General features: G+C 37.5%; 4 protein-coding genes across 4 annotated transcripts; 2 read left to right on the top strand and 2 right to left on the bottom strand.

Moving 5' to 3' along the window:
* Nucleotides 1-396: 396 nt before the first annotated feature.
* Nucleotides 397-8,474, bottom strand: upf3b (UPF3B regulator of nonsense mediated mRNA decay). Its single transcript, XM_032554489.1, has 10 exons — nucleotides 8,239-8,474; nucleotides 7,918-8,024; nucleotides 7,728-7,834; nucleotides 7,548-7,646; nucleotides 6,051-6,161; nucleotides 5,921-5,964; nucleotides 4,265-4,456; nucleotides 4,027-4,184; nucleotides 3,017-3,311; nucleotides 397-2,610 (listed from the first exon to the last, which is right to left on the bottom strand). The coding sequence occupies exons 1-10, from the start codon at nucleotides 8,347-8,349 to the stop codon at nucleotides 2,473-2,475; spliced, it is 1,362 nt and encodes a 453-aa protein (XP_032410380.1). The 5' UTR covers nucleotides 8,350-8,474; the 3' UTR covers nucleotides 397-2,472.
* Nucleotides 8,475-8,914: 440 nt separating this feature from the next.
* ndufa1 (NADH:ubiquinone oxidoreductase subunit A1) lies at nucleotides 8,915-10,220 on the top strand. The gene is made up of 3 exons (XM_032554496.1): nucleotides 8,915-9,176; nucleotides 9,264-9,353; nucleotides 10,106-10,220. The coding sequence occupies exons 1-3, from the start codon at nucleotides 9,075-9,077 to the stop codon at nucleotides 10,124-10,126; spliced, it is 213 nt and encodes a 70-aa protein (XP_032410387.1). The 5' UTR covers nucleotides 8,915-9,074; the 3' UTR covers nucleotides 10,127-10,220.
* Nucleotides 10,221-10,571: 351 nt separating this feature from the next.
* nkap (NFKB activating protein) lies at nucleotides 10,572-15,007 on the bottom strand. Its single transcript, XM_032554494.1, has 8 exons — nucleotides 14,426-15,007; nucleotides 13,240-13,320; nucleotides 13,089-13,153; nucleotides 12,553-12,648; nucleotides 12,429-12,471; nucleotides 12,158-12,349; nucleotides 11,886-12,035; nucleotides 10,572-10,961 (listed from the first exon to the last, which is right to left on the bottom strand). The coding sequence occupies exons 1-8, from the start codon at nucleotides 14,845-14,847 to the stop codon at nucleotides 10,787-10,789; spliced, it is 1,224 nt and encodes a 407-aa protein (XP_032410385.1). The 5' UTR covers nucleotides 14,848-15,007; the 3' UTR covers nucleotides 10,572-10,786.
* Nucleotides 15,008-15,155: 148 nt separating this feature from the next.
* On the top strand, nucleotides 15,156-21,919 carry zbtb33 (zinc finger and BTB domain containing 33). The gene is given in 4 exon segments (XM_032554488.1): nucleotides 15,156-15,955; nucleotides 18,351-18,505; nucleotides 18,507-19,723; nucleotides 19,725-21,919. Coding segments are annotated over 3 exon segments (1,749 nt in total). The 5' UTR covers nucleotides 15,156-15,955; nucleotides 18,351-18,352; the 3' UTR covers nucleotides 20,104-21,919.
* The last annotated feature ends 552 nt before the right edge of the window (nucleotides 21,920-22,471 follow it).

The raw sequence follows: 22,471 nt of genomic DNA, 5'->3' as shown, positions 1-22,471 counted from the left end.
ACTTTGTTTTGGGTGCACCCTGGACAAGTCACCTATCCTCCAGGTGTACCATTTTATTTTCAAAACAAATAGCACAACAGATTGGTCCATTAAATATGTTTTTTTTTTTTTTGCATTTCCACATAAGATAGGTTTCTTGATCAAACTTAATACTTGAATGTTTATCAAAATCTTTTCATTCAGTTTTAGCTGCTCAAATGCAAATACCAAATAGTTTATTTAAAGAGTACAGATATTCTTAATCACTTGATATTAAGAATGTACATGTTGTTCAGTAATCAAGACATTAAACAGTTTGATCCTTAAATTATTCCCTAATATATTTTTTTAAATATTCGTGCTTAGAAAATCAAAAGTTGAGATGGAAAACGGTGCAAAGTAAAAACAGAGACAAACTTCAACAAGTATTTTTATTTCTAGGCAGAGATTCTGTAATTTTATTAGTATTACCAGCAAATATTTGTTCCGATGTTTTACTCAGTTCACAAAAATGAATGTTTAAGTTGATTCTGAGTTAGAAAAGTGGGGGAAGGTCACATGTTGATCCCTCTGACTAAGAAGTCTTCATGCAAGCATAGATGTCACATGGCAGTATGGTCAGAAATGGCTTTCTCCGCCATCAGTTGCATAAAAATCCCAAAGCAAAATAGTAGGTTATATTATTTAGTACAAACCATAAACCACAGTGTGTCCAAAATGTTCACACATCCATGTTGCAACACAGGCCAGAATAAACCTTTTCAAAACTTTTTTCATCCTTAATGTGACATATATCTTGTACAATTCAAAAGAAAAACCTGAGGATAAACTAAAACTATGTTGAAAAGATTCTTCATCTGACAACAATTACAGTAAATCTGATTTACCTGAAAAATGTTCAGCCTCCCAAAACCTTCAGGAAAAATGCCATGATCTAAAAGTGTCTATTTGGCAACTCAGTACATCACCAAAAGGAACACCATACCTACGGCAAAACATGGTGGTGGCTGCATCAGGATGTGGGATTAGAGTTTTGCTAAAGCAGATTAAATTATAAACAGACCCAAACTGCAGTCAATTCTGGCACAAAACCTTTAAATATCAGCTCCACAGCTGAAAAGAGATTTTTTTTTACCATTACAGTCAAGACATCCGTCCAAATGAACAAAAAATGCTTCAGGGTGTGAAAAGTTAAGCTTTGGAACGGCCTAAATAAAGGCCAGAATTAAAACTGACATCTTTATGGTCATCCGAAGGTAGAGTACGCAAATATTGCCAAGTCAAGATGTGGAAGGAGGACAAACTCTATAAAAAAAAAATAAAAGGAAGGCTGAAAATAAATCAGATGTTTCAACAGCTGCAGTGTGTAACTTTTGTAAAAAATATTTTTTATATATATATATATTTGTTAAAACTGTCAGCATGTTGTGACAGTTTGTCATGAGACAGATAATCTGTGAAAAGATTGATTTCCTTCACCTCCTCTCTGAACCACTACTGCCATCTGAAGAAATGCAACAGTCCTGACAAAATTCAACCAATCAGAGCCAGGAGGAGGGTCTTGGTGCTGTCAGTCAACCTCAGGTACACGCTACTAAATGTGATAATGGCAGAGAAACGACTTACCGTTACAGGAAAACTGTTTATCCACCATTACAGGTGGCCATGCTAACTAGCCTTAGCATTCATGACTGATTGACAGCGCTAAGACCCGCCTCTTGGCTCTGATTGGTTGTTTCTAGTTAGTACTGGGAGAAGGCAAAAGAGCTCAAATTTCATAAATGATCTTTAGCACACCAAACCATTACGACATGGTGACAGTTTCAACAAACGTCTAAAAAAAAAAGTTTATAAATGCTACATACTGCAGCTTTAATGGTTATTGGAGCTTTTTTATGTTGCATAAACTAGATTACTATGACTGCTGTTGCATTGTGCAGGAAATATGTCACGTTAAAGTTAAAAATATAATAATATTTGTCATAACAACCTGTAATTTCTCTCTGGGTGTGTGGACTTCTGGGAACCACTGTAGTTTCTGCACATCAGTGGATTTTCTGTCTCTGCGTAGAGTGGGGTACAGCGTGTGAAAGATCTAAAGCCTAGCGCTGACAGAAGAGATTATTTTTCCACATTCTGATCTAAATGAACGAGCTAACAGATGTTTGCGGTGAAACCTTTTCCCTCAGGAACATTAACGACGTAACGTCACTGTGAGATCTCATGGTCCCAGGGAAGCTTCGGCGTTACCCTCTGCGCCCTGCAGCTGCACTCTTACAAACCACTGCCTCTCATAACGAAAAAAAAACCAAACAGGGTCTCAACGAGGCTCTGAGAGGCTCAAATCCCCGCCTCCACTGGGACTGGAGCCGCTGCAGCCCCCCTCGCCGTGTTAGCGCTGCGTGTTAGCGCTGCGTGTTAGCGCTGCGGGGTCACGCTGAGCCTCGCAGGCCTTTTCACCAAACTTAAAAAGCCCCAGAACCAGAAACCCGCTCAGTCCTCCCCTCTGTCGGCCCCCTTCTTGTTGTCGGAGTCGGGTTTCCTGTCGGCGGAGCCAGAGTCGGCGCCGCCTCTGGTGGTGCGGTTGCGGTTCCGGGCCCCCGGCTGGTACAGCTGAATGGCAGGCCGGTCCTGACACAGAGAAACAGAAATGCTTCAACACAGGGAAAACACAAACTGCTACTGGGTTCCGAGCCGCTTTTCACAACATTTGTCGGGTTTTTAGAAAATATTCGGAGGAAAATAGTTTCAAAATGTTTGTCATTGTGTTGCAATAATCAATTAAATCGCATGATAAGTTAAAATTAATGCGATAATTTCCATTCTGATGAATAATATTTGTTTACAAAGACTTCCTAATCCATTTCATTTGTTGTTTTGTTTATTTTGGATATTTAAAATGTCTTCCAGTTCCAGTGTTAAATGGACATTAGAATTTAAAGTTTATTGATCTCTGATCATTTGTTCTTGCATTATGTTACTTGAAAATGGTCTCAAAACAACAAAACATGGCGCTCTGACACCCAGCAGCTCCTACCTTATTACGAACTCTCTCTCTTTTACTGCTCTCCTCCTTCTTGTTCTCTCTGGCCGGTTTCTCCATCTTATCGGCGTCTGCAGAGTTCTCGCTCCTCCTCTTCTCCATCGCCTTCTCCTTTCTGCTCTCCTCCTCTCGTTTTCTGGACGTGTTCTCTCCGTCCTGCTGCTCCCGCCGTCTCCGCCGCTCCTCGTCCTGCCGTCGGATGCGCTCCTTCTCCCTCAGCCGTCGTTCCCTCTCCTTCTCACGGTCCAAGTCGCGCTCCCTGAACTCCTTCCGCCCGTCTTCGTTCCCTCTGCCAAGTAAAAAAAAAAACAACCACTTCCTGTTTTAGTTGCGGCAGTTTGAACTAGCGATGTTCGATAACACCAATTTCCTTTCCGATCCAATACTGAATAAAACTGAAGCTGAGCTTAGCGATACCGATACCGATCTGATGCTTTGTGCAAAAACCAAGTGTTGCAGTTCAAATCTTGGCTTCATAAAAATAACTCGATGTACTCTAACATTTTGATTTTAAGTTCAGAAGTACATTGAGGTAGCAGCTTCACTTACTATAGCTGGGTTATTTTAACAACAGCAGAAAATCATACAAAATGTTTGAAAATGGTGTTACAAACTAAAAATAAAAATAAAAAGAGTAAAGTAATAATCCTACTGAAATAAACTCTTGTTAATTTTTAGGAAATACTACAAAATGAAAGCTGAAAAATCTCCAAGTGTGACTTCTTTTATGATCTGCCACTGGGCATTGCCAGGCGGAAGGAAAAGTAGTTCCCTTCAGCCCTGTTTTATTTAGGCAACATCTCAGTAATTTAGTTACATTCTAACATATCTTGTTCAGATACAGCATTTCAAATGACTGAAGTATTGAAAGTATTGATACTTGGATTTGGGAATCGATGTTAAAGCTTAAAGGTCTGGAAACAGAAGCATCGATATTTCAGTATCAATCCGCACATCACTAGTTTGAACTCAGCAAATTCAGAGAAACGAGTGAAGACACTGACTTTCTTTCTCGCTCCTCCTTATTTTCAAAGTTCGGCCTCCTCCTGTGGTCGGCGCCGCCTGACGCTCTGTCCTCTCTGTGCGGCTTCTCTGGTTTCTTGAATTTCTCTTTGGGTTTCTCAGAATCGCCGTCATCGCTTTTGTCTGGCTTCTTCAGGAGCTGAAATTAAAATAAATAAAATAAAGCACCCTGGAAATGACGCAGATTTAGAAACGGCTCTGACGTTCTGCAACACAAACCTTAATTTTTGGTTCATCTTTAGTCTGGTCCTTGTCTTTGTTCTCCAAAGGCTTCTCCAGTCTCTTCATCTTCTCCGCCTCTTTTCTCTTCCTCCGCTCCTCCTCCCTCCATTTGCGGCGCTCTTCGTCACGCAGACGCTTCCGCTCAAGCTCTCTCCTCCTCCTCTCCTCCTTCTTCTCCTCCCTCAGTCTCTGAACAGCAAGACATTAAGACAGATGTTAACAAACCTAAACAAAATAGCTCCTTCTAGAACGTATGGACCATTTTTATTTATTTCTTATCGATGACAACGGCTCATTGGTTGATTTTTTTGAGTTGATCCAATGAAATCTCTGTAAAAATGTCTCTAGCTAAATTTCTTTGACAAACACTTTCACTTAAAGATTTGATTTTGTTCAACTTTTTATTCATTCGGTCAGTCATCTGATAATGTGTTAATGATAGCTTTGGGTTTTCATTAGAGTTTAGTTTTATTTCGTTGTGACTTTTTGTTTGTCTAATTAATTAGTTTTTGGAGTGTGTTTGCTAGTTTTTATGAGTTAGTGTCAGTTAAATATCGTTTAGTTTCAGTTTAGTTTTAGTTTTTTTAGTTGTAGTTGGTTCATTTTTAGGTGCAGAACTCACAAATCTCAAAGTATTGTATTCTGATTATGTTACATCGATTGGGTAATAAATACTCAACAGAAAATTATTGTTGAACAACTTTTGCTGTCGCCATTTTGCAGACTAGTGATTCATAAACACAAAAATGAAGGATATTTTATCAATAATTTCAGGATGTTTTAATTAGTTTTAAAAACATATAATATAGTCGCAGTTAGTTATAGTTTTCCCCATTAAGTACCTTTATTTATTTAAGCTAACAAAAATGTTTTCTGAATTTTAGTTTTGGTTATACCTCGAAACAGAGCAACAATTTAAACGACGACTGAAAAGATGCAGGCAGAAGATCAAGGTCTTTCCCACACATCAAATTAAATTAAATTAAATTATTATTAAATAAAATATCACTTCTTATATACAAAGCACTAAACAGACACATAAAAGAAAAAACAATCCAAAACAGATATAACACAATTTTAAGTTATTTACCATGGTAACCATTTAATATTTTCTTTCTTGTTATTTTTTTTTTAAACTACACTTTTCATAATTTAACTCCAACAACAGTCAAAGGTTTTCTTTATTTGTCTCTTTCTATACTGTTTTGTAAATTTACAAACTTGTCACAAATCATATTTGGATTCACATAATGTAAAAAAAAATCTTCACACCCCAACTGGCAGTAAACTTAAGTTTGCTCCAAACATTAATTAGATTATTTTGGAATAAACAAAATTATTAGCTTTCATGACAGCAGATTTAATAAACAGTGGATTTGTTCATCCGGATCAAAGTCTATTTGTATTAAATTTGTTTAAAATAATTACTCTCTTCCTTGTCGGCTGCTGCTTTTTATTTTAACTTTTTGGAGCAACAACATTTCATATAAATAATAAGGGTAGTCTGGATTTATGTTTCATATTTATTAAAAATTAGTTTTTTTCTGCTTAATAAATACATGAATCATTTGAAACTATATTTAGCTCCTCTTTGTTATTAAAATGTATTTGATGATCTGTAACATATTTCTCAGAGCACTGTGTTAAGTTTACCTGTTTATTCTTCAGGAAGTCCAGAAGAGGAGTTGTTCTTTTGGCTAGAAAGAGAAAAATACTCTTAAATTATTGTATTCAGCTTTCTGCAGCTGCCATATTTACAGTGAAGCAGCGAATGTAAACAAACCTTCAAGCTCCTTCGATCTTGCCTCAATCTCCTCGAGCAGAGTCTCCGGTGTGGATGTCAGCTTCTCTCCATCTCCGTTGTAATATTCAAGAAACCTTTTATAATCAGGATCTAAAAGAAAATTTAAATAATAAAAATAAGAACAACCACAATAAAAAAAACAGGAGGTAAGAAAAGAAAATAACCCTTGAAAGCTAAATGTAAAAAATTAGTGCATCATCAGTTTTTCTATAATGGCCATTATTTGCTAACTGTTTGGGAGTTCTGCCAGGAAAATCTGTTTTCTGTCCGACCATCACAAACGTAAATTATTTGAGACTTTAACTGTGTTTTTGAAGGTTTTCGGCAACAAGGTAGCCTCTGTGTTGGTCTGGTGTGAAACGAAGGATGCTTATGAGAATGACCGCTACATGCCTGCTGTAAAGTAAGGTAGAGGGTTTGTCATGCTGTGGGATTCTTAAAATCTGACTCTTCAAAATAACAAGAGATTTGACAGAAAACTAATTTTTGGTGATTCTTTGGAGAGGTAAAAACAGAACATTTTAGACTAATTTCACACATTTAGAAGAAACAAATTGGGATAATTTCAGATGATGAATTTACAGAAAGTTTATTTTTCTACAATTTTCCATGATTAAAGGGATACATTTACAATATTAAAATAAAAGGTATTCTATGACATTGCAGAGTCAGACATTTCTAAGGAAAAAACTTAAATTTATTAGAAAATTTTCAGAAATTACAAAAGTAAATGTCAAAAATCTCATAAAACTGAGGTGGTAAAGGTAGGGGGTGACTATGTGGATATAAGCGGTACATCCGAGCTCTTATCCTGTACCAGAAAGACCGGAATTTCTTTCAAGCAAATCTACAACTTTTCAAAGCCAGAGATGTAGAAATCACATGTCTACAAGTTTTTTCCTTGTAGTTATGTGAAATGAATCTAAAAAATGTTAGAGTTTTTTGGCATAATTGTACTCTGGACCACTTTTTTCCCTTTTCTTTTATCCACAGTGGCCCTAAATACTCCATCACAGAATTAGTCTTATATTTTTATAAATATGTTTAAAACTGTGTACCAACTAAAACACTAAATATAATATTACATAATCTGGAAAGTGGAGTTGGTTGTTTTTAACTTTCTATCTTAATTGCAAAAACATTTAAGACTGTAGTTACGATATATACATGATTATAGCTAAAAGGTTGTACCTGCTGAGCATTAATCTAATTAAAAACAACAGAAAGTGTCAAAACTATTCAAACTTTACTGCAGTTGGATTAATTGAAAGGTTATTTGCTTTTTGTCTGTTTTTCTGTAACATTTTAATTTTTACATGTGAAGTCCAGGGTTAATTTATAGAGGAAAGAATCTGATTATAATAAATTGTGGTGCTCCTAAGCCTGATCTGCTACAGATGTTTTAAAGAAACCCTGGGTAAATTAAATTTGTTTATTTGTTTACAGATCAGATTAGAAAAGTGTACAAAATTTCACCTTCAGCAATTGTTCCACATTTTGAGTCCTTCTTCTTATTTCTTTTCTTGGCGGTTTTCTGGAAAGGTGCGAACTCCACAATGGCAGGATACTCCTGTCCTATTAAAAAACACACAGACAAAAATGATGCATAGCCTCCACTCTTTGGTAAACTTTCTCAACTATTTTCCCCAGTCTTACCTCTGTTATCTATGAACACATATCCATCAAATCGATCCCTGAAGAGAACGATGTCCTCCTGATTTTTGAAACTGATGTAAGCCCTTGCGAAGAGATGTGGGAAAAGGCTGGGAAAAGAAAGCATGTTTAGTAAAATAAGCAAGTTATTATATATTTTTATGACCAGAGGAGGCTTGACAGAAGGAAGTACCTGGTGTCGTTGGAGAAAAACTCCATGTAGTCCACTTCTGGAAGAGGTTGCAGCTGCTCCTCCAGCTCCTCTTTACTCAGACTTGGAGGTAATCTTCTGATCACAATCTAGAACATTTTAGTTTGAATGCAATTGATCATAAACTTCATAATTACACATAAACTGCTATAAAGTAGAACTTATTATCCTATTTAAAATGTTCACATTTTATATAGATATAAAAAATACAACATGATAAACATCATAGTGTTATTTTTTTTAAACTATTCAAGCGCTAAACCGACTGCTTGTAGCAACAATAGCTCTGTTAGCAACTTCTACCTTTGTCATGGCCTCTTTCTTCTCCTTACACTTCTCCGTCTTCTCTCCATCTTCACATTTTATTTCCACTCTTTTGTCTTTCGGTCGAGTGTTTTCTTTGTCTTCCTTCATAGTTGAAAGGTTACGGTGTTTATTTTCAACTCAGCCAACAGACTTGTTTACTTTTTTACAAGTTAGCCAGCCTGTAGCAACCGACCTGACCAACTTCCTCTCTAACGGCTAAACTAGCGATTCAAAGTCACCGCCACCAGGGGGGAGCTAAAGAGAAAACACTTTATTTCACGAATTTTCTTTCTCCCATTTGTTTCGTATTATTTTAACTCCGATTTTTCTTTTAAGTTTAATTTGGTAAAAAACAAACAAAAAAACACAAATTTGAGCAGTTTCCGCTTTAATGTAGTCTCTAAATACAAGCCCAACAAGAGTAAATGAGTGTGTGAAGCATTTTTATTTTTATAAGAACGAGAATTTGATGTAAACGTGTGCCTTATATACCAAAACAAAAATATATCAACCAAATTCAACTTATGAATGAACCCAAATTATTTAGAAATTTATTGTCATGTTTTGTCTGTGTGGGAGCGTCCCACACTCCATTCCAGTAGATGGCGGTAACGCACATTTAAACGTTGCTTGTCATAAAAAGAAGATTTTGATGCTTTAATTTTGAAAAGTTCATACCGGAAATCATTCCATTCTGGTTACGGAAGTTGGAGCAGAGCGGTCGCCATTTTGTTAGCAGCGTTAGCATAATAGACAGATTTCCTTGATATTTTCGGAGGGCAACGTTGTCCTCGCTGCTTCTTCTTTGTTTCTGGTTGCTGAAGTAACGGAAGATGTGGTATGAAATCCTCCCCGCCTTCGGCCTCATGACAGTCTGCATGATCCTTCCGGGCATTGTGACCACACACATCCATAAGTTCACCAACGGAGGAAAGGTGAAGGGTGACTCTGACCGATGCTGCTGTCTGGCCGCTAATGTCTGCCGTAATTTGTGAGACTGCAACTGTTTTATCCCCGTGCAGGAGAAAAGGATCGCTCGGAATCCGTGGCAGTGGTATCTGATGGAGAGGGACAAGAGAGTGTCGGGGACGGAGCAGTACTTTAACTCCAAGGTGAATCTGTTTTAAATCAAAAACAGCAGTAAAACGAAGAAATTTGTTTATTTACGTGCTTTTATTTTCTGGTAGATGTTTGGAAAAAAGTCCAATCAGCTACACAAAGACTTAGCAGCTAACAATTCGGAACCAGATATTTGCATACACTATTTAAAATGACAATGCTTATCAGGCAATGTAATTGAATACGTTGTGCTGAAACTCTAGGTGTATTTAAGACTTTTTAGGACCTAAAATTGGGGTGAGTTTCTTTAAAAACTTGCGAACCTGGACAGTTTTATTGCTATTAAACATTTACTACGTGTTAATTTACCTCCAGTTCTGCATCAACAACGCTTATCAGTCAAATATAACCAAAGGTATGCCATAAGTAGTGAAATAATTATCCTCACAGTTAGTGAAAGAAGTTTCTTTAATTTGTGAAAATGGGGAAAAATCCTCAATGACCAGTGTTGCTGTTCTTTATTGGGTTAATCGACTCTGAGCTCTAACTTTCAGATTTTACAAACTAAAATAACTTCTTTTCTTCCTTTTTTTGTACAAATCTTTACATTATCTGGCTAATTCTACAACATTTCATCTACAGTTGGAGAGAATTGACTGAAATGTTTTCACCTAAAAGCTTTGGTTCAGGGAGATCCAAGATTATGTGTAGATTTTATGTGATTGAAGTCAAACCTGTAGTTTTCCTATAAATATTACTAAAACTGGAGCTCAGTGACATTTTTTCTGTCCTTTTTCCTTTGCAGGGACTCGAGAACATCAAGTAATTGAGGATTATGAGGAGCAGAAATGTCATGTTGTAAATTAAATATATAAATGTATTTTAAAAATCAGTTGTGATTAAACTGTTCCTCACTAGAAGTGGTTTTGTTTTTTTTTTGTTTTACATAGATTCTATTTTAATGATTAGCATTTTAAATAAATGTTTTAAAGGCATTTACTGGACGCCTACATAACTACAAAATACTTATAAAGTATTGTCATATCTGATCATTTCTACTGATTAGTAGAAGCACAGTTGCTCTTTTATGTATATCTTTTGTTGATATTAAGTTTACAAAAAAAGGTTGAAGGTGAACATGTGGTTTTCAGTTATCTGTTAGATTATAAACAAGCTGAAACATTTACATGAACCTTTCAGAAGATCTACAGTAAGATTATTTTTAATTTATTTTCAGGAGTTTTTATCAGTACAACTTCAAGAACAGAACAGTGGAGATAAAAGGTTTTTATTTCTCTGCTCATGTGGATTAGTAGAAATAAACAAAAAATTACAATTAGACTTCACTTTCAGACATTTGTTTACAGTTAAAATTCATCCTCACGGAAGGACGACTGAATTTAGGAGCACTCTCAGAAATAAAATATTACACTTTAAGCCACCAGACAAAGTAAATCCTTCCAGATGAAGGGAAACTAAGCAACAGTCACTTCTCCTCCTTGCCTTTGGTTTTTCTGTACACCATTTCTCTGAAACTCGACAGGATCTTGCTCTCGCGTTTCCTCCTCTCCTCCTGGTTGAAGGAGGCCAGAGCTCGCTTTTCATCCGCGCTGTAGATCTGGTTCTCCTTCCTCAGACGCACAGCCTCCATACGACGATGTCTGCAGGAGGAAAAAAGATAAGATGTCAGCGTTACAGAAAGTACAAATATGGAAAAATGCAAAAGAATGGTTATATGGGCAAACACTGGCATATGTGAGTTAAGTGGCTGATTAGGGCCCCCAGGAGCACCACTCTAGCCTGACGTTATTTATTTACATAAATGTGTGTATGTAGCAGGAGCTGAACACAAAAGTATGCCACACTTTTCAGTTTTTCTTTTTTGCAAAATACATTAATTTTGCTCCCACTTCACATTTTGTTTATCACATAAAATTCCAATAAGATATATTTATTAGTAATATATAGTCAATAGTGTAATATGACAGCATGTTTGAGTTATGAACAGTGTAATGTTTGCAAGAAAAACATTACACATGAATATTTCTGGTGTGTCAAAATATCTCGTATATTATTTCTAAGTAGAAAAAATTTCCCATTCATACCGGCTGCAACTAAATTATTTGATTATTCTATCAATTATTCTGATGGTTAATCTGAAAATAATTGTCACATTCTTCAGATTTTTATTTAACCACTTAATCTTATTTTATACAACATTAGAAATACATAAATATAATAAAAATAAATCACTTATTTAAAATAAAAAAATATCCCTATTACCTAAAATGCATTAACATTCCTTTAGTGAATTATTGATCATTTGATCAAAAATACTTTTGAAGCTAAAACTGGAGGTCTGGGTTGAACATTTTTACACAAAAAAGGTTTTTCTTCTTAAATATATATTTATATTTTTGAACAGTTTTGGCTTAATTATTGCTCTTAGTGTGCTGTTCTTTCAGCAAATTGCCTCTTTTTAGAGTCTGTATTTTCCAGTATTGGTGTTAGTCGATAATTATTCAATAATCAATTCATCATAATTAATCGTCTCAGCTCTAATTTACTTCAAAAATTTTGCTCACCTGCTGCCGCTCATGACGTAACCAGACTTTTCAAAGTTTGCGATCTCGTCGCTGGTCAGACCGATTTCTCCTCTTCTAGGGATCCGTTTGCCCGCCTTCACGTACTCCGCCATGGCAGCACCTTCACCCGGGAGCAGGGCGTGGCCGAAACTGGAGGAAGACAAAAAAACAACGGGAGTTTCACAAACACAAAACTCACAAAAAAATAAACTGCATGATTCGGTTCCAGAAAACATCTGAAGGAAAATGAGAAAGCTAAAGAAGAGACTCACTCCAGCGGTTTGTCATCCTGCGACAGATGAGTGAGCGGCGCCTCCGGACCAACGATGTTCTCATCAACGCCGGTTTTCTCCACCCACATCAGCCCGCCAGTTTCCTCTTCCTCTTCCTCCGACTCTTCGCTGCTGGAGTCACTGGACTCTTTCCGGCTCTTCTTCGCCTTCTTCTTCTTGGACTTCTTCGACCTGCAGCAAAATCGAGATGTTTCATCGATCACAACAAAAACGTACCAGAGCGTTATTAGTGTGGCAAATGAGAACTTACTTCTTACTTTTCTTCTTCTTTCTCTTCTTTTTTACTTCTTCCTCTGTAGAAAACAAAAACATTTCAGCTTATAAAAGTGATAAGACGTTCAGATTTGTTGGGTAAAGAAATTTAAATGTTTCACCTTCTGAATCTGATTCCAACTCGCTGTCCTCAGAGTGTTTCTTGGTCTTTCTCTTCTTTGACTTCTTCTTCTTCTTTTTTTTCTTCTTCTTTTCCTCTGTTAAGTAGAGACAAAATAACTTAGAGTTAAATACAGGTGCCCAAGATTTGCAGGTAAGTTGTGTTCCAACATACAATCTGCATGTACTGGATGGTTTACCCTTTTATTGCTTTTACAAATCAGTCACAAGAAACAAAATCTGGCTTTTTTGACAGAAATAGTTCTGTCAAAAAATTTAAAAATATATATTTTAATTTTGGTCAAATGACCAAAATTTTAGTGTCAAATGACTCTGATTTCTACAAAAATAATAAAAACATTTAGCATGAAATAAGTGATTGTATAAATATTCATCCCTATTAAAAGTGTCTGACAAAAAAGGCAGATTTTGTAATGATTTGTAAAAGCAACAAAAAGTGTAAAGCATCCAAGGGGGCAAATACTGTTTATAGAAATCGTATCAGAAATCATCTCCTTTCCAGTCAAACAGTTCCTACCCTCTGAACTGGATTCTGAGCTGCTGTTTTTCTCATCTTCTTCAACTGGTGTGAATTCATCAGAGCTGATGGAGAGAAAAGCCATAATTAACACAAACGTTCCTCCAAAGCAGAAACGTAAAGAACATCGATGATGGTTTTCTTCACTCACTCTGGCTCTTTCACTCTTGGAGAATATCCCCAGACTTCAGGACAACCGAGCTCACCGATCCGCTCCCGCTCCTGTAGACGCCTGGAACACATCAACACATTTACATCAGAAAATATAAATATACGTAAATTATGTTTTCTGAAGGCCTTGGAGTTTTGTTAGAGAGAACAAAAATAATCATGAAAACACAGCAGACAGATTAGAGAGTTCTCAATAAGTAAATAAAAGGGTTTGGTTATAAATCAAATTCCCAAGTTCAAACATCGCGCAGTAATACTCCTGAAGATACACTGCAAAAACACAAAATCTTACCAATTATTTTTAATCTATAGCGCAAACACTTGGCAAAAAGACAAAACCAACTTACAAATAACTTTTTAGAAAGATATATGAGCTTGTTTAGGTCAATGACTCCTTCATGTTTCTGAGAAAGTACTAGTTCTTCTTGCAGATTATTTTACTTATAACAGCAGAAAAATGTATTTTTATAAGTGAAATAATCTACCTGTGAAGTCAGCACTTTATAAAATCAATATTAAGAAATTATTGACTTAAAACAAGCCCCTATATCTTGATAAAAAAGTTACTTGTAAGTTTGTTCCGTCTTAATTCAAGTGTACTAAGACGTTTTCACTAGAAACCAGACCAAAAAAACTTGGTAGGATTTTTGTGTTTTTGCTCTGTATGACCCAAAAATAGAAAAATTAAGGGACAATTTTAAGCCTTTCAACACACAGCTGTAAAGGCAAGGAGAGCATTATTTACCCACAACAACCTAGAAGACGATGGTAACATCTAAAGGTATCTCTCAGAAATATTGTGAAGAAGTTCATTTGAGGAACTGAAACGCATATTACATAGATTCACTACAGACTGAGTGAAATATTTCAAGCCTTTATTTGTTGTAATTGTCATGATTATGCAGACATACTGTATATGGAGAAAGCAGGACCACGGTAAAACATGGTGGTGGCAGAGTCATGCTATGGGGGTTCAGTTCGTTAGCAGAAATAATGCAGGCAGGTCAGATTTGGCGTCAAATGTAAAGAAGATGAACTATCAGAGGCCAAGCTCCCGTTGATGTGTGGCGGAAGCAGGAATCAAACTTACAACCTTCCAGTTGTCAAGCAACCACAGATCACCAAGGAAACAGCTTTACGTGAACATGAACTGGATTTTTTTCTACCTGGCAATGAACGCCTCCTGCCTCTGCCTCTGGACGTCGTCCCTCTGCTGCTGGTAGTAATAGTCATCTTTGAAGCCGCCGTGTTTTCCATCGCGCTGCTCGGACCAGTGGCCGTGGTTGTTGTTGGTGCTGTTGTTGTGGCGATCCCGGGACCGGGATCGGGACCGGGACCTGGAGCGGCTCCGACCGGGACTCCCGATGCGGAATCTTCGGATGTTTCTCGCCTCTTTGAAACGACGTTCCCGCTCCTCTCGCTCCCTCTCCTTGTTGCGGGGCTTCGGGAGTTTGGGCCCAAAGCTGTCCGGAGACAGGCTACGCTCTCGGCTACGGTTTCGGCTGCGGGATCGAGTACGGGGTCTCCGGGCCCGAGGACTCGGAGAGTCCCTGCCGCCGTCGGAGCTGGACCGGTCAGACAGAGGCATCCCGTCTGACCTCCGAGGACTTACAGCTTAATAAAGTTATAAAATAAAATGACAATAGCGAGTAAAACAGGAGATATGGCTTTCTATTTTAGTGCGCAATCAATAACAGGAAGAGATAAGTGATCCAACGCTTAAAAGGTTCCCTCTGCCTCCCGAATCCACCGAACAATAGTTCCTACTGTCCTGTAAATGGCCCATGTCATTTTCCCCAATGAATGAATGAATGAATGAATGAATGATACATAAATAAATAAATAAATAAAATTATCACCTCTTACCAAAACATTTTTTAGGAAAAAAGCCAAAACACTTTTGGCATAGAAAACTTGGGCCATTATTTTATTGAGATAACGCTAAGACTCTTATTTCATTATGAATATCTAAGAATATTTAAAATAATAAATATTTTAAGTATTTTCTCGCTTTTGTTGATGTGCTCAGCCCATGTTTATTCTGAACAAAGAAATATAAAAACATTCACTCTTTCCTTTAGTTAATTTTATCAAAGCTATTTAATTATGTAACACTCTTAGAAATGTCAGAAAGGTCTTGCAACTAAATACTTAAAAGCATTTTAGAGCAGTCTGCTGAGCTTGATTGCTTTCTGATTTTTAAATATTGTTAATGAATGAAATATAATTTTTTTCCCGTTATATTCACAATAGCACCATCATCTGAATAAATCCATTCAAGTTCGTCCTTTGGCATTATTAAAAACACTGTGGATTTTAATATTGTCCATATTTCTAACTTTCAGAAAACGTCTGATGCTTTTGACTTGTTTATTTATTGTATTTTCTTTCTTTCTTTAAAAGAAAATCTAAACATTGGTATCCAATAAATCCCAAAATTTCGAGCAGAAATTAGTGGAGGGTCACAATAATTTCAGTTGTTTTAATCAAAATCATAAAATAAGTGTGTGGTTTCAAAACATGTATTCTCATCTGCTTAACTATAAACTATTATATTCTCATAAAATGAACTTTTTTTTCTTTTTACTGGAGAAGTAATCTCAAGTTTAGCTACCTTTATTTTGAAGGCTCCCGGTGCTTCCTGTGGTGTAGCTGACTGCAGGAAATTTCCGGTCTGTTGTCAGTCGGCAGCGAAGGTAATTATTTACACTCCAACTTTTTTGACAACTTTCAGGTTTAGATTTGGGTCGGGCATCGGGGGTGCAGGTAAATATTTAATTACCATTTTTTGTGTATAAAAATAGAGACACCAGGTGATTTTTTCACCCGTTTTGTGTAATTAAAACCCCGCATGCTAACTGGATGCTAAGCAGCAGGCCGCGCTTCCTCTTCATTAAAGAGAAGTCATCGTTACCTTTGTTAGCATGCTAAAAGCAGCGGCTGAATATCTAGTTACGGATGTATTACAGACCAATAATACAATACTTATAAAACCGACATAGGCTGTTGTTAATAAAGGCAGTTTCTATGATCTTATAGGAATTAAAATTTAGCAATAGCAGTATTATTGATAAAACTGTACTATCACTAAGCAACCATTAGCGTGGACAACCTCATTGTTTTAGTTCTCTAAAAGCTCTTGAACATAATTATATGTTCGCCTTCACTTCATAACAGCCTGTGAAATGATTTCCTTGTGTCCTTCCTTTAAAATAATTATTTGTAGTGACCTTACAGCTGTCGGTCATTTACATGTCTACTCATATCTCTTGAACTTAACGCTGTTTCATTGATGTCAGTTGGATTTTGCGTAATAGCGAGGAGGAAGGCAAACAATGTTTGCTTGTCTAATATTTTTCTATTACAAAGAAAGATCTGAAAAGAATAATGTGCATTTGTGTTCAATCCACTTTTATCTGACATTCCTAAGTAAAATCCAGTGCAGCCAAATTGCCTTCAGATGTCAGTAAATTAGTAGTTATTCCACCTGTTTTTAATTTATTCTGTAGGAATACAGCTGTTCAGTAAAGGTCTCATTAATGGACAAACGGCACAATGAAAGTGAAAGCATGGTTCTGTTACAGAATCATATCTGAAACTAGAACATCTGTTCAATCCATCATTAGAAGATTGAAATAGCATTTATGGAAGAGAGCTATTGATGAAGTGAAAGCAACAGGAGCTCCTGTTGCTACAAACCAAGTTGTGCGATTGGATCAAAGCGGAACTTTTTGCCCTACTTGTAAAATGCGGACGTTGCATATCTTTCTAAACAGAACATTCCCTGGATGTGACATGGTGGTAGCAGATAGACCTGTTACAATAACAACAATACATTCTTCCAGAAGCTATTGTGATAAACAGTAACGTTGTTTTGAGACCCTTTTCAAGTGATGTATTGATAGTGGGATAATAAAGCAAGTTTTCCCTCTCAAAGATTGATAAACATAATTTTTTTTAAAGAACAGGCCACACTATAACTATCAAAAATAAAACATGGCATCCAAAAACAAAAGAAAACAGAAATAAACACAACTGAGACCATTAATAAACTGGTTTTTGATGTTTATTCAAACAAATTCGCCATTCAAAAATTATTAATCAGAATGGAAATTATTAAGCTCATTTTAGTTTTTCATTTGCTTAATTGATTAATTGCAACAGGTTTACCATTAAGCAGTACTTTGTTGCTTTGTTCCATCTCATTTAATCCCAATAAAATGTTACATTTAAGTTTATGGTTGAACGTGAGACGAACTGACATTTTTCTCTATATTGACCTCTGGATATAATTTCATATGTGTTGCATGGGGAGTTATTCTTATTCTGTGAAGATATAAGGCGCCCGGGAAAATAAACAGATTAGAAGTCCGCTGTAACTAGCTGCTTTTTCATTAGAAGTGTGCACAAAACTTTGTCAATATTCTGCTAATGTTCATTAAAAAACATAATTTCACAAGTTATGGTGTTTCCATTAAATAAGAAATTAAAATAAAATCACGCAGCAATAAGCTTGTTCAAGGGTTACGTCTTTAAAAGTCATGGCAGCGACAGTTACATGAGAGAAGTTGGCGTCTTATTCAGGCATAGGAGCAACAAGCCGCTGATATTTGGGAGCCGCTTACGTATGCGATGTTTAGGGTAAATTGTAATTAATGATTTTACAGAAAAATTATAGATTCAACATTTTAGAATGACAACTTTCTATGAAATGTGCGATGCTGTGAGGACTGGATCCAGCTGCTCATTGTCCAAAAAAACTAAAGCAAACCATCTTCCTACTACTACTTCCTGTCGTCTTCTCTGTCAGTTTTCGCCAGTAGTAACATCTAGCTATTGATGATGTGACTGTTGTGCAAAAAAAGTGTTTCTGTTGCAGATTTGAACAATTTTTTCCATTTCATTACAGCTGAAAAACCATCTCAATCTTGACAAAACTTTGTTTTTTAGCAAAAATTGTGAGTTTCCATTAAGCATATACATTTTTCATAATTTCAATATCTCTATGGTTAATGTAAACACAGCTGGTGACCACACAGACTGGACTCTGATTTTATTCTGTTTTTATTTCTTCCTCCTCTCTTTCTGCAGCCATGCCGAGCCTAAAGCTGATATCTGCGACCGACACGCAGTATTCAGCAGCTGTCCTCAAGTCTCTGAACGAGCAGCGGAGCAATGGCTTGTTTTGTGACATCACCATCATCATACAGGACAAGAAATTCAGAGCGCACAAAACAATCCTGTCAGGCCTCCAGCACGTACTTTCACCAGCTTTTTGCCGTCGCCGGACAAGTCATCGAGCTCAACTTCATCCGGCCAGAAATCTTTGAGCACATCCTCAACTACATCTACAGCTCCAGGATCGTCCGCGTCCGCTCCGACATGCTGGAGGAACTCATCCGCGCCGGAAAGATCCTGGGAGTGAAGTTTATTGCGAACTTGCATTCGCCGCTGTCACAAGTGAAAGGTCTGCCGGGTTTGTCCCAGGAGACGGGAAGCAAGAGCGACGCCTCTCCGGAGACTATGCCCGTCATCACGGAGTCCTTCTCCATTTCCGCAGAGGAATTCAACCAGACAAAGAAACCCGCGGGAAGCGAGGAGGAGGGCGATGATGTGGTGTTCGTCTCCTGCACTGATGCTCAAACCAGAGCGGCGAGTCTCAAGGCCAACCCTTCTGACATCATCGATTTGGAAAAAGTGGAATCGGAAAACGTTGAACCCAAACAAAGCGAAGATTCGAATCATGTTGGGGCGGATGCAGGGAAAGCAGCCGCCACGCCAAAAACTAACGGCACAGAGTGTCAGGTGAACAGTTCGGACCGCAGCTCCAGTAACTCCCCGGCAACGCACGCCCAACCAGGCAGCCTCACACCGGAGCCGACCAGTGAAAGCACCGACATGTTGGGAGTCCACAAGAAGCAAGTCGCCGCTTCATCCCAGGAGGGCGATCCCAAAATACGGCTTCTGGATGTTTCCGGAGTCTCTGCTAGCAGCGCCAAGGGAACTATAGAGGCGAAACAGACGGTGACACTCAACACCGGCACAGAAATCGATTCGCTTTCATCCGGATGTAAAGTTTACGCCAACATCGGAGAGGACACGTACGACATCGTCCAAATGAAAGAAGACCCAGGAGAAGGAGGATCAAAATCCAACAAAGGGAAAAGAGCTTTAATGGCGACGCCCAAAAAGGCCTTCGACCAGACGCCGCTGTCGCCGACACTCAGTCCCAACAGGAAGAAGAACAAAATGGAGCTGGACGATCACTATGAGCTGATCATGGATGGGAAGACTTTCTACGTTTGCGCCGTGTGCAAACGCCCGTATGTGTGCATCACGAGTTTGCGGCGTCACTTCAACACCCACTCGTGGGAGAAGAAGTACCCGTGTCGCTTCTGCAACAAGGTGTTCGCCCTGGCGGAATACAGAACTAAACACGAAGTGTGCCACACGGGCGAGAGGCGGTCAGTGCCTGCTGTGCAACGACATGTTCCAGAACTACCAGATTCTGTCCCACCACTGCAAGCAAGTCCACAATCAGGACCCGAGCGGCAGGAAGCAGAAAGACGACGGCGACAACAACCTGTACCGCCTGCTGCCGTGCAGGTCGAAGAAGAAGTCGTACGTGACCGACCTGCCGGGAACGCCGTTCATATCGGAGGACGGCAGCATGCAGGAGATGAGCCCCGCCGAAATGGAGGCCATGCACAATTCGGCGCAGAGCGGGATGTACTGGGACGACCTGTTCGCAGAGCCGGGCGCTCGCTTGCAGCCGGACTCCGAGTCGCCATCGATGAGCTCCCCGACGCAGGGACCCATGGAGTTCGAGTACATCACACCGTAGAGCCGCTGGGAAGCAATCAGTCCGCCGGATATCCTGTGCCTTCTCGGTTACGCTAACTCTGTGTTCGTCCTCCAATTCAGATCATGTTTTGTGATTAAATCTAATCCTACCCCAAATTAAAGCTACAGTATGCAAGTTGTTTTTTGTTTTTTTAATCTGTTAATTTACATGTTTGTTAAAGCTTTTGCCGTCTGAAAAAATTAATCTAAAACAACCAATCAGAACCAGGAGGTTGGTACAGAAGAGGATTAGGGCCGCTGGGAAAATTAATTTAAAAAAATTCTGGATTTATTTTCTCAAAATTTTGACTTTGATCTTTGAATTCTAAATTTTATTAGAATTCTGACTTTTTTTTTCAGTGGCCCTAATTTTCTTCTGTAGGAACGTCTTAGTGCTGTCAATCAACTAGTCTATTTGCTGCTAAATGTGCTAATGGCAGAGAAACAACTCATCATTACAGGAAAACTGTTTCTCCACCATCGTTGGTGGCCATGCTAACTAGCCTTAGCATTCATGATGGGCTCTACTGTTGGGAAGAAGCTTTAGCGTACCAGAGAAGGTGATTGACAGCGCTAAGCCCCTCCTCCTGGCTCTGATTGGTTGTTTCTGACTGAACAGTGTGTTTCTGTAGTTTCTGAGAGAAGACAGATTATCTGTGTCATGACAGAGTGACAGTTTTATCAAATATTTAAAAACATTTTTTATATCTAGAAGTTGCATACTGTAGCTTTAAGGGTTTTAGGAAAGTCTAAGTGTTCTTAATTTATTTTCTCTTGTTTCTAAAGATTCAAAGAAGTCGAGGTAAAACCGCTTGAACTTTCAGCTTTGGTTGTAAATGTGAAACTTTGCCCAATCGTTTCTCAGTATTGTTGGAAAATTATGATAAAGGATGATGTATCTTTTAGAAGATGATTCAACATTTTTCACACCTAACTGTAAAGGTCAGCTCACGCACAAACACACACACGCACAAACACACACACGTTCTCATGCGTCTCCTTCCAGGTAAATTAATCTGGTGTTAAACTTTGTTGTAACATAGAAACTCTGAATCTGTTAATCATTGATTTCACGTTGATTTGATCATCCAACAGAATAATGTGCCGTTCAATTTACTGACTGTACTAAAAGTTAAAGATGAGACTTTTAAAAATCTTTATTAATCACATTGCATGTTTCATGTTGAAATGTGAGATGAATGTATTTGTAACATTTGGGCCATGATGTCTAAAACGGTTCAACACTGACTGACCACAGTTTCAATAACCGTTTCATTTCTTTATCAATCCAGGCGTCTTTTCTGTCTTCTACCCCAAATATACGTATTTTACCGTGTTTTTTTTTTTGTTCTTAAAGAAAATGTGTTAAATACTAACTATAAAATGCAATAAGATTGTTCAAATATTAAATCAACTCAAAGCTTCACCTGTTAATAAAAGGACCTTCTGATGATGATTTTAGGATTTTTTGTTTAGTAAAATATATTTTTTCATGATGTCATTGTTGCCACATCTGGGTCTTGTGGCAGGAAAATTTGTACAGTTTCATTGGGTCACTTACTTACATAGTGTAAGATGGATTTGTTTTGTATTATTTTAAATGCAAAAGTAGGGATTTTAACTGAGATTTATTAGTATTTCGCACTTAAATTTCCAGGTGTTTTTTTCTTTTTTGTTTTTTTTTTTTACATCATGTCAGAAATTAGAACTGTCTTCTTGCAGGTATAGGTAGAGCTAAAGCTTGAAACCGATCTGTCTTGTTTTCAGATTAAATGCTACAGATTGTTTTTCAATAAATGGATTAACTATTGTTTATGCCGTGATGTTTCATTGTGTAATATGCTTTTTAAAAAAACAGTTAAACAGTTATTTGCAGCAGCATGGCATTAAATAGAAACCAAAAGGCCTTTAGGTAATAAAATTTTTGTTATTTTTTATGAAGAATTGTGGAAACAAAACTATTTATAGGTTTTCTGATGAAGATTTTTGTATTTTTAACAATGCAGACAAAGAGTTGCATAAAATGCTGAAGAAAAATCTAAATTAATCAGATATTTTGCAGTCGGAAGTATTATCTGCTTCACTTTACCTAGATAATGTAATCAGGCTTCATTTGGGAAATCCTTGAATTTATTTTAGGTGCTTTCAAGGTTTGGAAAGTCCTTGATATTCAAACTGCACAGTTTTGATTAAGTACAATCTACCATTAAAAGTTTAAACTTGGAAAGCGTTATTTACGGTTGAGATCAGATATTTAAAGACGATAAAAGGACATTTTAATCCTCAATGTCTGAAGTTAAAAGAGACAAACTTCTCTTTTTAAGGTCAGTATAAATCATCTAAAGTATTTCTATTTGCTAAGTGCCAGA

The sequence above is a fragment of the Xiphophorus hellerii genome, chromosome 23, assembly GCF_003331165.1.
Source record: "Xiphophorus hellerii strain 12219 chromosome 23, Xiphophorus_hellerii-4.1, whole genome shotgun sequence".
Classification (NCBI taxonomy): Eukaryota; Metazoa; Chordata; class Actinopteri; order Cyprinodontiformes; family Poeciliidae; genus Xiphophorus; species Xiphophorus hellerii.
Note: the sequence above shows the minus strand (reverse complement) of the source record. Positions and strands in the feature narration are given on the sequence as shown.

Coding starts and splice junctions, on each gene's coding strand:
- nkap (XM_032554494.1), bottom strand. CDS start 14,847: ATGCCTCTGTCTGACCGGTCCAGCTCCGACGGCGGCAGGGACTCTCCG. Junction 13,321..14,425: donor CAGGAGGCGTTCATTGCCAG/GTAGAAAAAAAT, acceptor GATGTGTTCCAG/GCGTCTACAGGAGCGGGAGC. Junction 12,350..12,428: donor AAGAAGAAGAAAAGTAAGAA/GTAAGTTCTCAT, acceptor ATTTTGCTGCAG/GTCGAAGAAGTCCAAGAAGA.
- ndufa1 (XM_032554496.1), top strand. CDS start 9,075: ATGTGGTATGAAATCCTCCCCGCCTTCGGCCTCATGACAGTCTGCATG. Junction 9,177..9,263: donor AGTTCACCAACGGAGGAAAG/GTGAAGGGTGAC, acceptor ATCCCCGTGCAG/GAGAAAAGGATCGCTCGGAA. Junction 9,354..10,105: donor AGCAGTACTTTAACTCCAAG/GTGAATCTGTTT, acceptor TTTCCTTTGCAG/GGACTCGAGAACATCAAGTA.
- upf3b (XM_032554489.1), bottom strand. CDS start 8,349: ATGAAGGAAGACAAAGAAAACACTCGACCGAAAGACAAAAGAGTGGAA. Junction 7,835..7,917: donor TTTTTCTCCAACGACACCAG/GTACTTCCTTCT, acceptor TTCTTTTCCCAG/CCTTTTCCCACATCTCTTCG. Junction 4,457..5,920: donor ACTTCCTGAAGAATAAACAG/GTAAACTTAACA, acceptor CTTGCTGTTCAG/AGACTGAGGGAGGAGAAGAA.